Source organism: Dunckerocampus dactyliophorus, chromosome 13 (assembly GCF_027744805.1).
Source record: "Dunckerocampus dactyliophorus isolate RoL2022-P2 chromosome 13, RoL_Ddac_1.1, whole genome shotgun sequence".
Lineage (NCBI taxonomy): Eukaryota > Metazoa > Chordata > Actinopteri > Syngnathiformes > Syngnathidae > Dunckerocampus > Dunckerocampus dactyliophorus.
Genome location: NC_072831.1, coordinates 8,640,970 through 8,663,025, shown reverse-complemented (window position 1 = coordinate 8,663,025; position 22,056 = coordinate 8,640,970). Strand labels below are relative to the sequence as shown.

Here is a 22,056-nt window from a genome sequence, read left to right as displayed (position 1 = left end):
TAGACCCCACAACAACATCCAAAGAACTGCAGGTCTCACTTGACTCAGTTAAGGTCAGTGTTCATGACTCCACCATAAGAAAGACACTGGGCAAAATCGGCCTGCATGGTAGAGTTACAAGACCAAAACTACTGCTGAACAAAAAGAACATTAAGGCTTGTCTCAATTTTGCCAGAAAACATCTTAATGATCCCCAAGACCTTTGGGAAAATACTGATGGGACAAAAGTTGAACTTTTTGGAAGGTGCGTCTCCCATTACAGCTGGCGTAAAAGTAACACAGCATTTCAGAAAACATACAAAAGGCATACAAAAGTCAAATATGGTGGTGGTGGTGTGTTGGTCTGGGGCTGTTTTGCTGCTTCAGGACCTGGAAGACTGTGATAAATGGAACCATGAATTCTGCTGTCTATCAAAAAATCCTGAAGGAGAATGTCCGGCCATCTGTTTGTGACCCCAAGCTGAAACCCTCCAATGTGGCTGAATTACAACAATTCTGCAAAGATGAGTGGGCCAAAATTCCTCCACAGCGCTTTAAGAGACTCATTGCAAGTTATTGAACATATTTGATTGTAGTTGTTGCTGCTAAGGGCAGCCCAACCAGTTATTAGGTTTGGGAGCAATCACTTTTTCACACAGGGCCATGTAGGTTTGGACTTTTTTTCTCCCTTAATAAAAATAAAAAGTGTCATTTAAAAACTGTGTTCACATTTTGTGTTCAGCTGTGTTGTCATTGACTAATATTTAAATTAGTTTGATGATCTGAAACATTGAAGTATGACAAACGTGCAAAAAAAATAAGAAATCAGGAAGTTGGCAAACACTTTTTCACAGCACTGTAAATATGAATCCCCCCGAGAGGATACCGTCCTGGGCAATAGTGACTGGAAGTAGGGCAAAATGCAGTCAGTCAGTACCCAGATGCTGCACTTACACTACCAATAGTCACCATCTGGTTACATAGCGGAAGGGGAGAGACAACCAAAACTTGTACTTAAAAGGGAGAGAAAAAGATGGTAAATATTATAATCATCATTTCCAGTAAGTGTGCGATGACAGTAACAGGTTTGGGACAGCACTACACTGTCATCATTGGCGCACTCAGGAATTAAGTACACAGTACTGTATACTTATTACAGTGTACTGACTGAAGTATTCTATTTAAGACACAGCCAAAGTCTTGACGTGACATCCCTCTTTGTTTCCGCACGCAAACAGCAGACAAAGACAAGAGTCAACTCATGCTGAGAGATGATTGGACGACATGCTGACGTTTGCGGTGACATGCTAACGCGGCGGTGTGCACATCCACGCCTATGCTTGACTGGCCTTCACGTGTGGACAAATACATTTCGTTATAAATAATTAAGACTTGGGAAATTAGGATTTAAAAACTATTTTGAAAAACTTGGTGGAGGTCTAGACTCTGGAATTGGCACAATATTTATACAAAATAATGACCATCTTCCATGTTTTTCCAGTCAAGATCTGTGCCTGAATGGAGCTACGTTTTGCTCTCCTGGAAACGTCCTCTTCAGTGATGGTGCCAGGAAGCAGGTGAGCGTCTCAGGTAGATGATTTAAATATTCAATAAGGTGTCAGAGGCCAGCTTAGTAGAGATATGGCTGCATTTTACTATGTGAAGACTGTACCAATTTGAAGGCTTCTTCAAATGCAGCCTGCTTTGTTTGCAACATGTAGCAAGCTAGCATGTAAAGGTAAGGTTGGGGACATGTGAAGAGCGTAAAGCCAAATATGCATCAAAGCAGCTCTAACGTGTCTTTACAGCTTATTGAGCTTCCCCACTTTGTCTGAGCCATGTCCTAACGTTCTTCCTCATCGCCACTGATAAGAGACATCGTAAAGACATATGCAAGCGAGTGTGTGTGTGTGTGTGCGCGCACATGTCTGCACCTGCTTCCCTGAGAGGAAACATCTGCTGCAGAGAGTCACCGGCCACCTGTCCGTCTCTGTCCGGCTGCCCTGTCGGCCATCTTGTGTCTGAGCCGTCCAGCTGCTTCTGCAGCATCTCCTCTGCACACACACTGGAGCCAGACTTTTATTTTGTAATGCAGTTTCCTGTCACCTGATGAAAGCAACAAAGCTTTGTGTGTTTGTTGTCTTCATGACCCCAGTGACATATGTCAGTGGGGTGCCCTGTTTACTAGAGTGGCGCCCTTCTTGCCATGTTCAAATGAAACTTCTCTTTGTTACCAAAAGTAAACTTGTAATAAAAATATTTATATTTAGTGCACTGCTTTTTGACACTGTTTCCATTAGTGGAATAAATAAAGCTTTCAGATGCAAACTTGAGCAGTAAGTCCAGTAGTCGTCCTCCCTAGTCCCTTCTCGCACCTCCCCTTCATCTTGATTGGTTTTCTCCCTTGGGGACACACTGTGATTGGTCCTCGCGCCTGTCCGTTACAAAGGCAGCGACCGGCTCCTCCCCCTCCTAGCAGAAACGCTCCTGTGCTCGCTTGCCCGCAGCAGTTGAGTGCGTGGAAGGCGCGGAGCATCGTGGAGTGTACGCGTCAACGTGCGGGTCCGCGGACCGTTCACTGATCCGCTGGATCCTTCCCTCTTCTTTTTGTTCATCACTTTGTCCTCCTACCCCCCTCATGGTCACCCTCAGCGGGCTGCAGGAGACATGTGGAAGACTTGTGGAAGCGCGCGGCGCGTAACACTCGTAGTGTGCATGCTGCTGGCTCTGTGCACGGAGGTGAGGACTTGACATCATAACTGACTTTTTCACTTCAGTCGTCACGTCAGGCTGGACTTTTAACGTTTTACCTCTCGCCCAGTTCGGCGTGCGCCAAAATGCGCGGCGTGTCCCGCGGCGCGCAAGTGCGTCTAATGCGCGCAGCTTCACCTGCTGGGACGCACACCACTGGCACAGTTTGACTTTTTAATACATTTCATGTTCTTTTATGGCAGGTTTGAGGCTGTAATTTATCAGAAATGTGTTGCGTAATGACTTAAAAAGTATGATATGAGTTGTCAAGCGCTACAGCATCTCACTTAAAACACGTAAACATGTCTAAATAATTCCACTACGACCTCGAAGCTCACACACAATCCACGACGCTGGTCAACCAACGATTAGTGCGGATTTGCAAACAATGTTTCACACAGAAAATAATGGAAATATTCAAAAAATCAGTTCTGGAGTCAAACTGTGGTCATCAATAACGCTTTATTAAGTGCACAAGCAATGCTTTAAATTGCATTTTAACATTTTTAATTACATACAAGTTTAAAAAGAAGTACATTTTAATAATATCATGTAATAGTATAAAATGTTAACTTTGTTTTTAAGTCACATTTTAATATTCTTAAGCATCATACAAATGCAACAAGAAGTGAAGCAGTGTTAATAATATAAAATGTTATCTTTTCTTAACCATCATGCAAGTGTAAAAGGAAGTGAAGTATTGTTAATAGTTTAAAAGGTACATTTTTTCAACATTCTTAACTGTCATACAAGTGTAAAAAGAAGTGAACCTTCTTCTGACTATGTTCCTGTCCACCCCAGGTGTCGTGGTCCACAGGTTACTTTGAGCTCCAGTTGCTGTCAGTTGACAATCCCAAAGGTCAGCTGCAGAGTGGCGAATGCTGCGACGGGGGGCCGGACGCCGAACAAGGCCGCTGCGATGCGGACGAGTGCGACACATACGTGCGTGTGTGCTTGAAGGAATACCAGACTGAGGTCAGCAGCAGCGGAACGTGCACATACGGCTCGGAAACTACCAAGGTGCTCGGTGGGAATACTTTTCAGTTCCGGGGCGGACAGAGCCGGAACCAGGACGCCGGGAGGATCGTCATCCCTTTCCGGTTTGCGTGGCCGGTGAGCATTCAGCCCTCATTGCTGGCTGTCAGCCTTTTGGTTTAATGTGAGCTCCCTGCTGAGAGTGCTGAGAACTGCTGTCAGCTCTTTGATGTCAGTTTAGTGCAACATGCGTATACAGTCACAGGTTTGATTCCCCCAAAAGCACTCGGAGACGTTTAGTCAATTACACAATCATGTGTGTGAAAGATTAATACATCACGGCATATTATAGCAATCTCCGCATACCAGGCAAATGTGCCCACTAGTGGCTGTGAACAGTATCGGTGATGATATCAGTGTCATTTGACTGGTTCCTTCCTAAGTGCTATGACCTTCTAGTGTTGTCATTCATGTGATTTTTCCATCCATGAGCTGACCTTTGAACTTCTTGTAGAAAATGTAAAGTCCATTCGTGTGACACCCCCCACCCCTCATTCCCCTACTCCATCATGGCCTGTGGTCAGCTGTCAGCAGACTGGAAGTCCTAAGTTGGTCGTGTCGGGTTTCCTCTGAGTTGTGTGCAACACAGGCGGCGTATCGCTGGCGACGCAAACAAAGTGAAGATGACGCCCGTTCAATCTAGGATGCCTGGGCTCTGCCCCCTCTCAGGTTCATGCTGCTGGCATGTCAGGAGTCACAGTTTTCCACAATACCAATGGTTCTCAATTATTTTCTTTCACGCCGCCTCGAATTGAAATACTCTTGAGAACCTGATAATATTTATTTATTTATCTGTACAAACCACTGTATGGCACCAGCATTCTGTATACAATCACCTAATTATCAAAATAGATAATAAATTGAGTTGAGATAACATCTACAACAACTTAAATTAAAGCATAAAACAATTTCCAAGTTTCGTCACGGCCCCCCGAGACATCACTGCACCCCCCATGCTATTTTGAGAAGCGCTGCACTATACAGTCTTCTTTTTTTTGTGTCATCATCATTACTTCCCTCAGATGTTCCATGTGAACGCTGAGAGATGATGTCATGAGTTTGTTGGCCAGTACATCACAGCACATCATAGCGTGATGACATCAGAGCAACGTGATTTCATGGTTAGTAAGTGCTATGCTTTTCTGTACGTGCATTCTTGGTTTGAATTGGAACGTTCCGCAGCTGTTGAGCACCGTAAGTGAGTAATTGTTGGGTATGTGATCTGTATTGACGCGTCACTCTGCCGGTTGTCCACTAATGCTGTGTCTCAATTGGCACACTTGCATATTTACACTTAATCTTTTGAGTGCCTGCCAAACAAATAGCGACTTTGAAGCAGGTGGTACGAGTAAGCCGGAAAAACTCGTTAAAAAATAATTTTTATGTTTTGTGCAATGGAGAAGTGGGAAAAAATGTTGGCAGATATTTCATAGGGCCATCCAAATGTTGGCGCTAATGCTCCGTCCTGTGGTTGTAATTCACCATTCAAAAGGAGAGAAGAAGAAGAAAAGGGTAAATATTGCAGTTGTCATCTCTGTTAAGTGTGCAAATGACAGTTATGAATTTTGGACGGCACTGCTCTGTCAAAATTGGCGCACTTAGGAACTACGTACACAGTTTACACAGAATACTTATTAAAGTGCACTGACGGAAGTATTTCATTTGAGACACAGCCTTATTCTTTAGAGTGGATAACTGCATTCACACCGGGAAGTACGACTGTCAGTACCTGGATGTTGCACTCAAAACGCTCAAAGTAGTGAGTGCACAGTGATGAACGCTTATACTCAATATACGTCATGTTGGCTGTCAAACCTTACCGAACTTACAAAGGAGAGAAGAAGAAGGTAAATATTGCAATCATCAATTCTGCTACATGCGCCAGTAATGGATTTGGGGCAGCACTAAATGCAAAGTGTGCAGACTACAGTGTACTTACTGAAGTCTACTGACGGAAGTATTCCATTTGAGACGTAGCATCAGTGTTTTTAGTGTGGTGGTGTCCTGTAGCCTCAGGTGGTGTTCTCGTGGACTCCAGTGTTGCTATCTGGGCCACTGCTTCTTCTTGACATGAATTAGCTGCAAAAGGGAAGTGGGGGGGGCACATTGTTCTGACTTCCCCTTTACCCTTCATGCTAACCCTTCCGGCTGTTTGGGTCTTTGGTGACATCTTTTTCACAATAGCGCTGAGGAGGGGGAGGAAATAGGTGATGGGGGGGGGATGTGTCAGAGGAAGCAGTGCCTCTTTCAAAATAAGAAACTCGTCAAGAACTTACTCGTCAAGAGGGAAGTGTATTTTTAGGATGCGCTTCTTTACACTTTTGACTCAAGCAAAAACATTCACGCTTTGCCTCCCCCATTTCCTCACCCTCTCTCCCAGTGAGGTATATATAGCGGTGCTGTCCTCCCTTCACCCCTCTCTGCAGGGCTGATGGGGGCCTTTGGTCCGACGTGACGCAAGGACAAGAGGCGGGACAGCTGCTGTCCTCTGGTACCGCCTCCCCCCAGCGCTTTTAGGCTGTGGTTCCAGTGGCAAGCAGAGCGTCATGCTGTCAGTGCGCCATCACTCACTATCAATGAGACGTCTTGAAGACGGCAGGGGAGTGGAGAGGAATGAGGGCGGGGTGGCTTGACCCAGACGCCATTCCCAACAAGTCGCTATTGTTTCCATGCCACCGTGCAATATTTAGTTACTCCTGCATTATTTTCGTCAGTTAGCATTAGCATTAGCTTGACATCTTGTTTGAACTGCCAGAGACCACAAACTTATGTTTCTTGTTTAGACATGGTTCGGTCACCGGTTTCAAATTATAACACTACACTCAAATGTTCTGTTACACCGTTCCTGCCGGATGAGAGAAAGCTGGAGGTACAGCACGAGCCATGACATGGAACTACTTTGTCACGTCATGTGTTATTCCTCGAAGTCGGAACTGGGCTTGCCTTCGATGTGTTGAAACCACAGGCATGTGCTGTGTTGCCAAAATCAGGCAACTTAACCGTCGGGGTATAGATAGCACCGACATTAGCTGCCTTGTTAGCATCGAGAGGCACCGACTGCGCTGTTGTCACCGTTGTTGGTCGACATATTACTCTGTTGAGTAAGGAGTCGAGGAGTAAACCGTTTACTCACCACTGAACAACAGGCAACAACCAAAATTGAATGTGAGTGTGAATGGTTGTTTGTCTATACGTGCCCTGTGATTGGCTGGTGACCAGGCCAGGGTGTACCCCGCCTCTCGCCCGAAGTCAGCTGGGTTAGGCTCCAGCATAATGATGATAGGCGGCATAGAGAAAGGATGGATGGATACATGAATGTTTCATTTCCATCATGTTGTATATTTTTTTTAAATGACTGTTTTGATTGGACTTTCTTATCTTTTCAATAAAAATATTTCAAAATAAGACATTTTTGAGCACATTTGAAATTATGAAACCATAAAACCGTGATATTTTTGCCCAAAGTTATCATACCAACGGAATCTCAGACCGGCCCATGCCTAGTCCTGTTTTGTTTTCCTCCACAGCCCATTAGGCAACAAACTAGTTGGGTTCCTTCAGTGCTTCTAGTGTCTTCTCTTGCTTGGTAATGACCATAAATACCACTGCGAGTTCTTTATGTGTCTGGGATGATCCTTGTTTGCATGTCTTTTCCCACGCCGCCAATGCTCCATGTCAGGTGACCCGGTTCTGGTCTCAGGCGTGTAAATGCCTCCACCCAACCGCCTGATTGATTGTTGACGCTGTCTGTCACGTCTGAGGTCTTGTAGAGAGGTGCATTGTGGGAGCAGGAAGAAGAAGCTTCCATTGTGCTGCTTGATGATCTTCCAGTAGAAAAGTCTGAACATTGGGAATGTTTTGGAGCTTACATTCCATTCTTGTTTCTCTGGCTTCCAGGGTGTGATCACACCTACACTTTGCTTATTTTGCTCTTGAGTGGGAAAAGTGCTGCTTTTGTACTTGAGACATTTGGGAGGGACAATATTTTTGTTTCCTATCATGCAAACTGTGGTCACATGATCACTTCTCAGCACACGCAAGTTGCCGACCTCGTTGATCCGCACAACGCCGTCGTCCTTGTGTAAACGACGTGGACGTCGCACAGTCTGTCCTTAGCCAGTCTCTCTTGGAGGGCGGGTCAAAGTTCATAAGGGTTTCTTGGGGCAGCTGCTGGTGGCCTCTGTTTGCTTGTTAGCTAACGTGTGCTACATGCTACATGCCATGTGAGGCGACTTAAAGATGAGCAGCCAATCAGAGAAGGCTTCATGTTAGCACAAGAGCTGAGTGGCAGAAGTAGATGTTGATACCTTCCACTGTGAGAAAAGTGAATTGGGTCATTTCCCGCCCTGATTAGCTTTGATTAGCTCTGGCGTCCTCAGGGGAGCCTCCATGGAGATGACAATGGCGATGATCGCGGCGCACTTGTTCTTCTAATAACGGGCCGAATGCAACTTCCCGCCTCCTCCCTGCCTGAGGGCGCCATGTTTTATTCATGGAGCCCGGCTGACAGGTGTGACAGCTGTTGAAGCAGCGAGCTGGTAATTGGCTCCCTGCTAGACTGGGAATTAGCCAAACATTCCCATTTATTTTGAGTAGTAATCATTTTGCCGTCTGAACACATTCTCTCAGGTGAGGCTGTGATGATGATGGTGTTTCCTCACCTTTTAGTAAAGAACATCTGTGCCTAAAAATAGGATGTAAGGGTTTGACGGTGTCTCTGCACCTTCTCATCATTCCAACAGAGTTGTATGCTCTGACTGATGTCTTAAATTGAATACTTCTGTTGGTACACTTCAATAAGTATATTATAGACTGTACAGTACTCTGTAGTTCTTGAGTGCGCCAGGTTTGACAGTGTAGTACTGTCCCAAGTCCATTATTGTCTTTGTACACTTATAATAATTAGGGCCTGAACAATTAATTGCCCGACCGATTCAATCGGCCGATTATATCTATTAAAGCACTCGTGTCAAACTGTGTTCTGTCAATTTTGACAGAAAATTTGCATTGCATGCAAATGGAGTTTTGTCATTTTTGTTGTTGTGGTGGTTTGGGTGGAATCATCCTCGTTTCACTCCAATGACTGTCGTTGGCAGACAGAGGCCTCACTCCACTGCATTTTAACGACTGTGTTGCACCACAAAAGAATGAAACTAGTCTTGGTTGGGGTGTGCCTCTACCTTAAAAGATAAATTCTTGGATCTTATAGTCCTGTCTAGTCTTTGAGCATGAAGTGATGCAGCCTGCTTGGATGGGGCGAAACGTCTTCTAAGACAACCTGAATAGTCCAGTTGTGATCGATTCAGTGGCCTGAGAACCTGGATGAATAAGAATATTCACAGATGTATAGGGTTTCATAGTTACAGGCAGCCCTCTGAGGGCAACTGTAATTGTGGTGTGGCCCATGGTGAAAACAATTTTGATGGCCCCGCATTGGAGAGTAGATGTTTACGAAAAAAGTATTTTTTGGACTATAACCTGCCTTTGTTAGACTGGCAATAATAAGAAGAGCTCTGGTACTGGGGACATGTCATACAGACTTTGCATCATTTCCCTTAGGTTTACTGTCCTTTTGCACATCATATTTTTGATTTATTTTATGTTCAGATTGATCATATGCTGCTTGTTCTACACAACTTATGACAATTATTTTGGCTTTTTTAAACTGAAAAATATAAAAATTTAATTGGCCGATGTATCATTATTGCAATTGTTTATTCCCTAATAGCGCTTCAACAATTAATCGATTAATCGATGGTTAATCAATTACCCTATTGATCGACAACTATTTTGGTAATTGATTAATTTTTTTTATTTGAATATATAAATATCCTGTGATTTCAGCCTCTCAAATGTGAATATTTTTTAATGTCCTTAGTCGTCCATGAAAACAGACCTATTATCTATTATATTTTAGCCAAAACAAGATATTCACATATATCAGCTTTGACTTTGGAAAACAGTGATGGGCATTGTTGCCTCTTTTCTGATATGTTGCGGATCCAACCACTAACTGTAGGTGTTTTGCTTCATATTTATTTGGTCCATCTATGGCCTAACCGATTATTCCATTAATTGAAACAGCAAACTTCAGAATAATATGCATGGGCATGGGACACAGACTCAGGCTTGGTCACCCTGTAGTTGGTCGCCTTTGATGAGGGTGTCTAGTGTTGAAAGGCTGAAACACCCACTGATTTAAAGGTACACTACTGATGATGTGTCCCAAATTTGCATCCTTCCCATGGCTGAGATAAAGTTGCCACGCCACTCTCAACATCCACGCCTCATGTGATTACCATCTATTGGCATAAAGGACATTTTCCATCAAGTCCTGTGTATTTATGAACTAAAAAAATTATCATGATTGTATTTTTGTGTACATTTATTGGTTTACTGAAGCTATTTGACAAACATTTAGATTTTTTTATTATTTAACATTATTTTAACAGAATATTCAAGAAGCAACCTGGTGTTTGTGCACTTATTTGCTCTGTCAGTTACTCTTCTATTTCTGAATAAAGAGGCGGAAATTTCAAACTTTTTTTTTTTTATCTGATTCATCGATTAATCAAAAAAATAATCGACCAATTACTTGTTAATAATTGGTAGTTGCAGCCTTATTCCCTAATATCGGCCCCAAAAAATTAATATCGGCCCAGCCTTATGATAATTAAAAACGTTTTTTTGCCGTTATTTCAAGTTAGTCCCAGGTTTCAGGTTGAAAAATAATCACATCCACACTGTGTTGGATCAGTAAGTAGTCATGTCCACACCAGAACAGATGACTGGGTGGAAACACACCTACATGTGGCACTGTAAACAGGCACACAGACAAAATCTCGTGACACACCCAAACTATAGAAGAAGAAAGAACGCATGCGTATGAGGTCTGTTGTCTTGCGCTTGTTCAGCTTGTCTGGGCTGATCACAAAGTCACGGGGTGGCGTTGTCAGATTTTCCCACTCTGGAACCAGTTTTTTAAAAAAAATCAATTTTCAGGGCACCCAGAACGCCGTTGCCATGTTGATGAAAGGCTGAAACGATCAAATACTTTACCGTTTTGACCTGAAAACGTTCCTGTGTGGACAGGCCCTGAGACTTCTTTTTTTGACAAGACAACACAAGGAGATGTTTGGATGAGGCAGAAATGCGTCACACTCGTTATAGTAGCCCACCAGGGGGCGTGGCCTGTGGCTATAGCACTAATTTATTTATTGAACAGGTGAAGGCTGCTTTCTACTCGACTAATGAAAACTCTAATCCCTCTGACTCCTGCTAATTGGTTAGCAGGTGTCAAGTGTCTCCCAGCATGTAACACCCCCCCAACCTAACACCCATCACACACACACACACACACACACACACACACGCACGCAACATTGTGAGAAGGTTGTCTCATTGGTACAAAGTGAGGATGTGACACTCAAGTCCTTTTTGTCCTTCAAGGACACAAATTGCACAGTGACACACTTCTTCATATGTATGTCACACACATACACACACTCTTGTACTGTACACACACACACACACACACACACCATCTGTGGTGCAGCTGCTGGTGCAGACATTAAAAAGTGATTCCGTAGCAGCTGATTGCTGATAAAGATGTCTTCTGTTAATGTTGAGGCTGATTGTTGCTGTGTGTCAATTTGCACAATTCTCTACTTATACTTTTGAGTGCACAAGTGCGTTCACACTGGGAAGTACGGCAAAATGCAGTGTCAGTACGTGGATGTTGTACTCAAAACACTTAAAATGGTGAGTGTGCAATGATGGACGCTTACTATCCTTAAAAGTCAGCGTCTTGGCTACGTAGCGGAAGGGGAGGGACTATCAAACAAAAAGCAATGCCTTATTTGAATGAGGGCATGCGCAAGCCAGAAAAAGTCCGAACAAATTCCTTTTTAATGATTGTACAATGGACAAGCAGGGAAAGAAAGCTGGCAGATATTTGATGGGGCGATTTAAATATTGGTGATAATGCTCCGTACAGTGGTTGCAATTCAACATGAGAAAGGAAAGAAGAAGAAGCGGGTAAATATTGCAATCCTCATTTTGCCGCAGTAGATCCCCACTTTTCTGGGACCACCAGCGAATGGCAAAAAAAACCACAGGAAATTGAGACGCCCATAAAAATGTTTCTTTTTGACACACTGTTTCTTTTGCTCCTCACCTTCAAATCCTCCTGTTTTCCTTCGATTTTGGATGAACATTTGCATTAAGATAACTGTAATTATTAGATTAGATTCAGCTCCAGAGCCCTCCTCTTCTCTCTTCAATACACCTCTCACACTTATTAGACACATTAAAATGTTCTAGGTACTCACCATTAGTTCATGATAGTGTAATAGTGTGTGTAAATGTTATAAATAAGTTTCACTTTTGCATCCCACCGCAAGTATGATACGTTTAAGGACTGGCAAACACAGTGCGAAATCTCAACACTTGACGAAAAAACATCAGTGAAGCATAAAGACATAAACATATAAAAATTGGGGGCTTTTTTTACATGTATGCCAGTGGTTACCAACCTTTTTGAGGCCGAGATCCCTGGTCTCAGCAGTGAACCGACACCCACAGAGCTACACCCCACCCCCACTGTGATATTTTTATGTATTGTTACATTTTGTAGAAAGGTTTTAAAAAGTGATACGTGTATAATGACAAAGCTTTGTGTTATTATTGGTTGTTGTGTCAACCGCAGCTTTTTCTCATTGTGCCTTTTGCTCTATTTTTACCATTTTTGCTGGGGTTTTTTTCTTACATTTTTTTTTTCCTGCAATATACAGTACCTCATGCCATTGACAAATGAACCACAGGCTGCGGAGAACCCCTGGGCTGCACTTTGGGCATCCCTGCTTTTGTGGCTCTTTGTCGGGGTTTGGCTCATGGCTGTCAGCATTGTGAGCAAACCACAACTCTATTTGGCTTGATGGCTTCCTGTCGCTGCGATTGGCTGGCGACCAGTCCAGGGTGTACCCCGCCTGTCGCCCGAAGCCAGCTTGGATAGGCTCCAGCATACCCCCGCGACCATAAAGAGGAGTAGCAGTATAGAAAATGGATGGCTGGATGGAAGGGCTTCCTGTCGTGAGCGAGCATTGTAGTTGAGAGGAGCGGAGGAGTTATGTTGAGACTGGAGCTGGTCGATGCATTACAACAGCAACATTAACAGTCTTAATGATACGTGTCGCCACACATTGAAGATTTTTTTGGAGGTGCATGTCATGTAACGGTTGCTGCTTGCAGGGTGAGCATGTGGTGTGGCTGGCACCTCTGGGTTTTGGGGACGGAGCTTAGGGCTGGCGACAGGTCGATCGCTATTGATGGGTGGGTGACCCCTGATGTATGCTTTACATTTTACCTGTGTTATCATATATTTAGAATTTTTTAGACCTATGGTAAATGGCAATTTTTGGTGAAAAAAATAAGAACAAAGAAATAATTTTTTTACCAAAAATTCTCAAATTTGCGGGGCCGTGAATGCTGAACCTCAAATGTGCGGAGGACGCACTCTAATGGGTTTGGAAAGGCACTCCACTGTCAAAATTCGCACACTCGGGAACCAAGTACACAGTATACACAGTATACTTATTGGCGTGTACTGATGCAAGTATTGCATTTGAGACCCCACACATGTCTCTGACGTTGTACAAAGAGATGTTTGGGTGCAACGCCTTCATAGTATGAATTTGTTCTTAAAATTCATGCCAGATTTAAAGACAAATGAAGGAAAATGTCAAAAATCAAAACACCTTTGTTCAAATTTGGTGACAAAGCTACCACATGGTTCAGATCTGTGCTTCATTCATGACTTTATGGCGTGGTCATTTTTGTTGTTTGCTGAGGAGTAGCCATCAGATAGCCGGCTTGGTGGAGGTAATAAATATCACCGTGAGAGAGAAACAATGTGGGAAAATACAGTAGGGAAGTGTTGAAAATACAGTAAACACAACATGACAACCTGATAAGGTTCCACATCAATGAGTTCCTCTTCCAAAGATGATTATTATTGATGACTTGTGTATGTTCCGTGACGCTTTAGAGGGTGGAAGTTTGTATAAGGGTCGCTGAAAGAAGTAAGCAGTCCACCTGTGTGGGAATGCGTGTAGCAGCGTCTGATTTGAATGAAGCTGTGTAAACGTGGATCATTAACGTGTAAGGGCATGCGACGCTGCCTTTGTGTCTGTGTGAACGCTCCTCCCTCCAAAAGAAGAGTGGGTATAATATCACCTTTACAAGGCCATAAAGCACTCCAGCTCTCCTCCTTTGTGTTTCATCTGGCTGTGTCTTCCCTCCGTCTCTAATCTCCCCCAGCGACACTTTGCTCACCCCCCTTATAATATTTGCTTCCCTCCCCTGTAATATTCCCCGCAGCCCCCGCACCATGCCAAGTCACGCTCGGGTCATGGGAACTTTGCAGCTGCCGGTCCGAGGCCACGGCGCTGACAGGCGGCGAGATCGCACTCTGCTTGTTTGCTGATGCCGTCAGGAAAGAAAAAAATAGGCACCTGAAACAACACACAGTCCTGCTTGCTTCGGGAATGTCGGCCAAAGTGTGCACGCATTGGACGTGCACGTAACAGAATCATCTTAGCATTCTGCACCGTCTGATTTGATGGAATGGTCAGCAGCAGGAATAGCAACCTCCCTGGTGACATCCGGTTGCACACACAAAATCCTCATTTAAATAGGGTGGTTATAAAAAATTGCGCAAGCAATCATAGATTGCCCGCAACACGCCCACTTATTTGGAGTCTTAGTAGATCAGGCCCATAGTGCAGTGATTCTCAACTGGTAGGTCGCGGCGCCCTTTTCAGTGAATCTCAGGTCTTTGGCAAAAAAAAGTTATGTAATGTCCCAATGCCTCTGAATGCACCTTGCTTGCTACACCACCACAAGGACCGGGTCATGGGACTTCATCAAGCTTGAGCGGGAGGGGAAAGACATTGAGTGGGAACTTAATGTTCAGTCCGTCCGACACACAGCTGCAGATATCTGCTGGACAAGAGGTGCCATCAAAAGAGAGACAGTGTCTCGCTCTGCAACTCACATTGTTTTGCATGGGGGAATTCCCCCCACAGTGTAGACTCCCAGGTACAGTACGACGGGATTGGCAGGCGTTTCATGCCCAATACAATTGTTTGACTTGGGTAAAGGGCTGGTCTACAGAAGAAATGGTCCGCCTATTATTATTAAACTTACCTGCTGAGTTAACCAGGAAAAAAAGTTTAAATTTGTATAGTTAAATATTTTTGAATTGTACTTTTTATCTGAGGAGTTTAATCAGAGCAACTGGAGTAGCTTCATTTTCTTTAAGATGTTTCACCTCTCATCTGGGTAAAATACATACTGAAAACCTTTACAGACATGTTTTCTTCAAATAGTTTTTGAATTTCTGAATAAAAACTTGTTTTATTTTGCACTACGTTAAATTCAATGTCTTTTCATTAAAGGGACTGTTTGCAACCGGTTCAAAATTAGCCATCCATCCATTTTCTTCCGCTTATCTGAGGTCGGGGGAGGCGTCCGGGTGGCATCCTGACAGTGCTTCTCACCTAATCTCTGAGGGAGAGCCCAGCCACCCTACGGAGAAAACTCATTTCGGCTGCTTGTACCCGCGATCTTGTCCTGAAACAAAAACATATAAGAACACAGCACTAGCAGCTAGCATTGTACACATTCATACGGCTGCTGCGCTTGTGTGTGTTACGTTTGTGTGGCGTGTAGCTTACATGCTCAGAGCAGGAAGTGGGCAGGATACAATGCTGGCAACACATTCAAAAGCAGTAACTATTCAGTCCCAAACAGTCCCAATATATACAGTATATAGTTTTAGTTTGAAAAAAAATCCCCAGATTGGGTCGCCGCTTGTCGACAAACTGGTTGAGAACTACTGCTTTAGTGTGTCTCAGGCGAAGGAACAATTTACTTGGTGTGTCATAGTCATGTTTGTCATGAGTTTTAAATTCACTAACACGACTGGAAGTGACAGGTATTGTTTCACAATGTTTCTTTTATTGCTTCCTATTCATAGTTATGCACTTTTTAACCATCTACCATACGTTCATTTATTGCAAAAAATGTATTGCTAAGAATTTATGTGGTAAATATTTCAAGAAAAAACAGGTGTTTATTTATTTTATGTTAGCTTTGGGTTATAGGTGACAAAGCTTATAATTGTTAGTATTATTCTGCACCAAATGATTGTATTTTATTATTATTATTCCACCCCTCAACTAGGTAAACATTTCTCAACCATTTCAAACTTTGTGCTGACATGATTTAGTGTTTTACATGAGTCAGCTCAGAGTCATCGTCGAAAATGTTTCACCTGGTGAATGTTTGGCTGCATCTGCTAACTAGCATCTTGGCTAATGAGTGACGACAACTGCGTGGGAACAGATGTTCTTCTTACGTGTGTGCGTGCGTGTGTGTGTGTGTGTTGTGTGTATTAGTGTGCACGCTGCTAAACTCTGCTCTCTCTTCGTTGCTCTCTCCTCCCTTCCAGCGAGCGTTCACGGTGATTGTGGAGGCGTGGGACCAGGATAACAGCACACACAGCAAAGGTGAGATGACAGCCTCCTCCATCTACAGTAAACTACACACACACACACACACACACGCACACAAACACGGTCGTTTCACACTTAGATGTTTTCACGTCTTAAAGGTCCACACCCTGCATTTGCAACTTTTCATATTTATGTACACAGTATGTTTAAAATGTTGTATTCTTGTTCTGCATGATGTGGATGTGCCGTGCCATGACGTTGGGGTGTTTTTAAAGCTGCTGTATGTCATGGATAGGCAGCTGCCTAGAAGGCGCTAACTTTCGAACGTATTGCAAGAATTACAGCCCGTTTTCCTCCTGCTTTGAGTACGTAAGCTACGCCCAACATAACACACACGTGCACTAGTTACGTTGTTGTCAGCTAATGATGATTTGGCAAAGTCTAGCTACTAACGTTGACTTAGTATTGAATGTATAGTATTGTATCTATTGCAATAACATGTACAACAACATGAATTGTCAATTGTTGGTTGCTTCTTTGGGGCTACGGCTGTCGTAGAATGTTCGTAACTCTGGGCCGCACTCCAACATGGTAGGTGCTGTAATGCGCCTGAAAGCTGGTTGCCACTCGACTCCCGCCACCCGCAAGTAGAGGAAAACACAACACCACCATGCTGAGTTAGTTTCATGTTGGACGTTGACTTTTTGGCTCCGTAGCTACAGCGGTAGTTTCCTCTCACTGTGCCCAGACTGCTGTGTCATAGTGTGGGGAGCTCGCACGGGAAGTGCCGCTCTAACCGCTGGTTGTTTATACTAGGGACCATCAATAAATTACTATTGCGTTGAGCAGAGTTTGCTAAAAAAATGTCACATATTCTAAACAGGGCTGGGCAATATGGACCAAAACTCATATCCCGATATATTTAGGTTGCATAACGATATACGATATATATCCTGATATTTTTTAAGCAAAGTGACTTTAGACAAAATCAAATCCAAATATGCGTGTCAAGTTTTTTTATTAAAGTAAATACTTAACATGAGGATGTTTTTGGAAATTTTAAAGCTTCATGCAGGAGGCACATAAAAAAATCTTATCTAAAAATAGCTTCTACGTAAAATAGAGGAGGCCATTCTTTTTTTAAAATAAATATAGAAAAAGACAAATATAATCTTTTTTTATCACAAACCTTTAGCTATCTCAAATCCTCAGTATAAGTCCTAAAAAAATGCTATTTGTCATTTAAAAAAAAAAATTGCAGACAGCAGCGGCACGACACAGTGGCAGCAGTCCCCCCCTCATGTAGCTTAGGAAGGTGGTCAATAACCATATTGTTACCTCTCTGACAGTGTCAATCAAACGTCAGCATTCTTGAAGGCATCATTTTATGGGTTGTGTCCGTTTGACAGTAGCAGAAGTGTGATGTTTGTGTTGTGTTGAAAGTGAAGGCTGCCCTTGTGCTGTAAGTGAGCCATGTGTTGGCAGGTGTGCTGGCTTTGCTAATCAGAAACGGGGAAGGTGGGAGACGTTTGCGCTGCGTCCAGCAGCTGCAGAACACATTTCGTGTGATGCATCTCAATCAAACATCCATCGTGGTATCACTTTGGACTTGTACGTCTTGCCTCTGGTCTCATTCCCGCCCTCATCTCTCTCTCTGAGCCTATTACAAGACTTTGTGAGCGTTGCTTCGTTAAGCCATTAATTGCATGCTGCGGATTTCTTTCTTCCTGTGCCGTCCCTTAATTAGCATCCGAGCAGCTGTCTGACTGAACGGCAGACACAACATCGACACTTTGCTCAATCAAATGTGTGATGGTGTCAATTAAAATGGCTTGTATCATCGCTGTGCCATTGTTCTCCATCCAGGCCTACTAATTGCTGGGTTGCACGTGACGTCATGGTCGATTGCAGTCGGCACGGGTTCAAGCAGATAGGAGACAAGTCTAGTCGTAGCAACATGTCAAGTGAAATCAGAGCCAAATGCCAGATATATGTGCTGTTCTCGCATGTGGAAATTATTTGTTTGGGAAAAAGTTATAACAGATTTCCGAAGATAGTCCATCATAAAGGAAAAATGTTCAAGAAACAACCAAAAAACATAGAGAAAGGTGGCTGCTGAACATGTCGCTCTCGAGTCTGAAAAATAAAAAAATAAAAAAGTAAATACATTTGAGTGTTTTTTATGTACAATGTTACAATTCAGATTTCAGTAACTGACATGAAATACACGAAAATGTGATATTTTCTTGCAAGTTTTTCTTCATTAGCTGAAACAGATATATTGATACACAAGTGATGCTTTATTTTAATTTGCACATCTTAATATGCAAATTGGTTAGAAAATAACAACTTTGTTTTTTGCTTGCTCTGTCATGCTTTTGGTACCCCTTGATGTTGGAAAAAATTTGTAAATCTTATGAAAAGTCTTTCTTCAGAGTGTATGGATCCACTCCATCACATTCAGTTATTTTTTGACAATTTCTGGCTTGTATATTCAGCTCTAAAACGTTATAATACTTTAGAATACTTAAAATACACTGCACATCTCTGTGGTAACACGGAACAGTGGTCTATTCACTGCTTGTCCCAAAAGTCAAACCCAGAAGTGACACGGACTGCCCCTGGGTTGCCTGGTTTCCACCCAGAAATTGTACTGCTGCTTTCAGCAATGAGCTTCAGCACAGCCTGTGTTGTCCTTGTGACACTTTGACAACAATCCAAACGCAAACCTGATCAGGATTGAACTGGGCTTGGCTCTAGAGGAAACATGGAATACCAGGTGAACAGAACAGAGCGTGCCAAAGCAGTCGCAGTAGACACATCCCAACTAGACTGACCGGCGTCCACGGTGAATCCTCACCAGGCGCCAGCTTTTATGCACGTTAAAGAGTACAACGGCCAGACAGCTCCTTTCACTCCTGTGATACTTAATATTGTTTCTTGTTCCCACGGGAAGACGTTTGCTACTCGGTTGTCTGCTTGAGCGGAAAGGTTTGGCCAGAATTTGAAGACTGTGTTCATCTCCAGCATGAAAAAAGTGTTCATCATTTATAAATCCATGGATCCTAAAAGTATTTCAGCTTGGTTTTATTGGACCTTACGAGTAGGAACAAACCAAAACACATCACAATTCCACCAATGCTAATTTGGGGTCGACACCTATTGGATAGACATCTGTAAGGTTGGGTATCGTTTACATATTATCCGATACTGGTGCCAGATTGGTACTTTTGAAACATTGCCGGTGCTTAAAGATATAGTTCAGATTTTTTTTTACCTGAAGTTGTATGATTACCTCATCAGCAGTGTAGTACATCAACAGTAGCTTTTCCTCTACTTTGTCTCGTGAGCCAAGTTCTGGGGCCTCATCTACTGTTTAAAGCTTGCCTACATCCAACACAGGGCCGAAAAGTTGCATACGCCGTTTTCCATGCAAAGTATGTGATCTATAAAAACGCAATTGGACGTGAGAATGTGCACACCGGTACAGCACCTTTGTAGCTGGTGTACGCAATTTTTGGAGACACGGCAAAAAGGCGATGCACATTTTAAGTGGTGAAGTGAAATCTTTAGTGAGAAAGAAACATGCAATGGAAGCCAATCATGATGTATCGATCATTGCATGAAAACATCATGCTGTTATTGACATAAAACATTTGAAAGTGTTGTTATTTTACATGACACTGATGGAAATCATTTGTTATTTATCATGAACACCATTAGGCACCAGTTTAGCATCCGGACCAAAAGATACATGAAAAACACAAAGCATGCTTGAAAAAATTATGCTAATATTATGTGTCTGATTAATATTAATTACAACAAACATCAAGTTGTCAAATAATTCCATTGAGTTTAAGTTTATAAGACACAGAGCTGATATGTCCTCAGTGCTCCGTTTTTCCCTTTTGTTTGGACAATTTACCAAAAAATATGTCAAGTATGTCATCAATAGCAACATGTATTTACCACGGCTTTTATTTGTGCGGCTCGTGTCCAGGCCGTGTGCATAAACTTACTCTTTCCTTTTCCACAAATAAGTAATATGATGGCAGGTGTCTTTCTTCATCCTGGTATCCACAACAGACATGAACAGCTCTTCTGAAGACCTCCAACCCCCCCACCGCCCAAACCCCCGTTGTTGTTTTGCAGCTTCCTGTAGCACAAACAGTCTTCACCACACCGTCATGCTCCTCAGAGTTGCTCACACAATATTCCAGCAGCACTCCAAAAAGGACATTTGCTTCACATTGGTGGAGGATGAAATGTTTGACCTTTACACTGCTAAAAGGTGAGCCAACATTTTTAATCCATACTGTAGAAGCAGTCTGTAGCCGTGTCATAAAATGACCGTGATGTACGGTGGCCAGCAAGGGCCAATACTCAGCAATGTCCAAACGTTCCAAACACAAATGATCCAAATCCAAACAAATGCAACGGGAAAATGCTGCAAATTCAAAATGCTGCAATCACATAAATGCTGCAGGATTTTTTTTTTAATGCAAAAGAAAAATGCTGCAAACACGGAAAACACACGCAAACCCCTCTGTTGCAAGTTCAATGAACAAAACGGAAGTTAGCCAGGCTAGCAGGAAGTTAGACAGTTAGACAGGCTACAAGTATTGCCAGACCTGAGGGATGTCTGTCTGCCTTTAAAGACCATTTTACAGTGTTATAGAGCAGTGGTTCTCAACTGGTTTGACTGTGGGACTCACCGTCATTCAGTGACAAGCGGCGACCCACATTGCGTGAATTTTTGAACGTAAACGTCAAATATCTTATTTATTTAATAAATACAATTTATTTATTGAAATTTTAAATGTAAAAAGACGGTTTGCAATGGTTATATCCCGCCCTCTTCCTGCTGCGCCCAAGGTAACACACTCCCCCCAACTTGCAAACAGTCCCTTTAATGAAAAGACATTAAAGTGCAGTTTGACTTTGAGGTAGTGAAAAATAATACCACGTTGATCAGTTCAGCAACAATACTTTTTTATCCACACATTCAAAAATTATTTGGGAAAAAAAATGTGTGTAAAGGTTTTCAGTACATGTTATGTCTGGGGAGTTGAATCAGAGCATTTGCACATTGACCTGGATGAGAGGTGAAACAAGAAGTTCAAAATCAAACGAGTCCAGTTGCTCTGCTTGAATCCTCAGTAGGTAAGTTTCATAATAATAGGTGGACCATTTCATCTGTAGACCACCCCTCTGCCTGGGCCAGTAGATCGAATTGGGCATTACCTAATTTTTGGCGGAATTTCCTCAGGAAACACAACGTGAGCTTTTGCTTTATGCCGCGCTCTTCTCCAGTAGATATCTAGCTATCGAGTTGTGTGTCAGACGGACCGCGCCTTAAGTCCACACCTTAAGGCTTTAAGTCCTTCCCCTCCTGCTCAAGCTTGACCAAGTCACCCATAAACATGGCACACGCCTCATGGTGGTGTAGCAAGCGAATAGCACAGACACGTGATGCTTTCAAGGACATCAGGTTGCAACCCACCAGTTGAGAATGACTGTTACAGAGCAACCGATTTTAAAACCAAGTGTTTAACAAAGATATAAAGAAAAGTGTACCTTTTCATGCCGCAAACTTTTTTTTCTAGGCATCCCGCACATGTCTTTTGGTTTCGGATCATTTCTGCGTTTGGAGCGTTAGGCCTTTGCTGCACGTTTGCCCTTGTCGGCCACTGTAGTAATGCCACTGCTCCTCACAGGTTCTTAATGGTAATCGACGCAATTCATAATGTAAATGAAATACAAAGACTCGAAATAA

General features: G+C 42.9%; 1 protein-coding gene across 2 annotated transcripts in view; it reads left to right on the top strand.

Moving 5' to 3' along the window:
- Positions 1-2,503: 2,503 nt before the first annotated feature.
- The window catches only part of LOC129192757 (protein jagged-2-like), a 49,813-nt gene continuing 30,260 nt past the window's right edge, over positions 2,504-22,056 (top strand). For both annotated transcript variants that reach the window (XM_054797069.1, XM_054797068.1), the window contains exons 1-3: positions 2,504-2,718; positions 3,532-3,843; positions 16,277-16,334. In XM_054797069.1, coding sequence (XP_054653044.1) covers positions 2,647-2,718; positions 3,532-3,843; positions 16,277-16,334 — 442 coding nt within the window. In that variant the 5' untranslated portion in view covers positions 2,504-2,646. The remainder of the gene's footprint in view (positions 2,719-3,531; positions 3,844-16,276; positions 16,335-22,056) is intronic.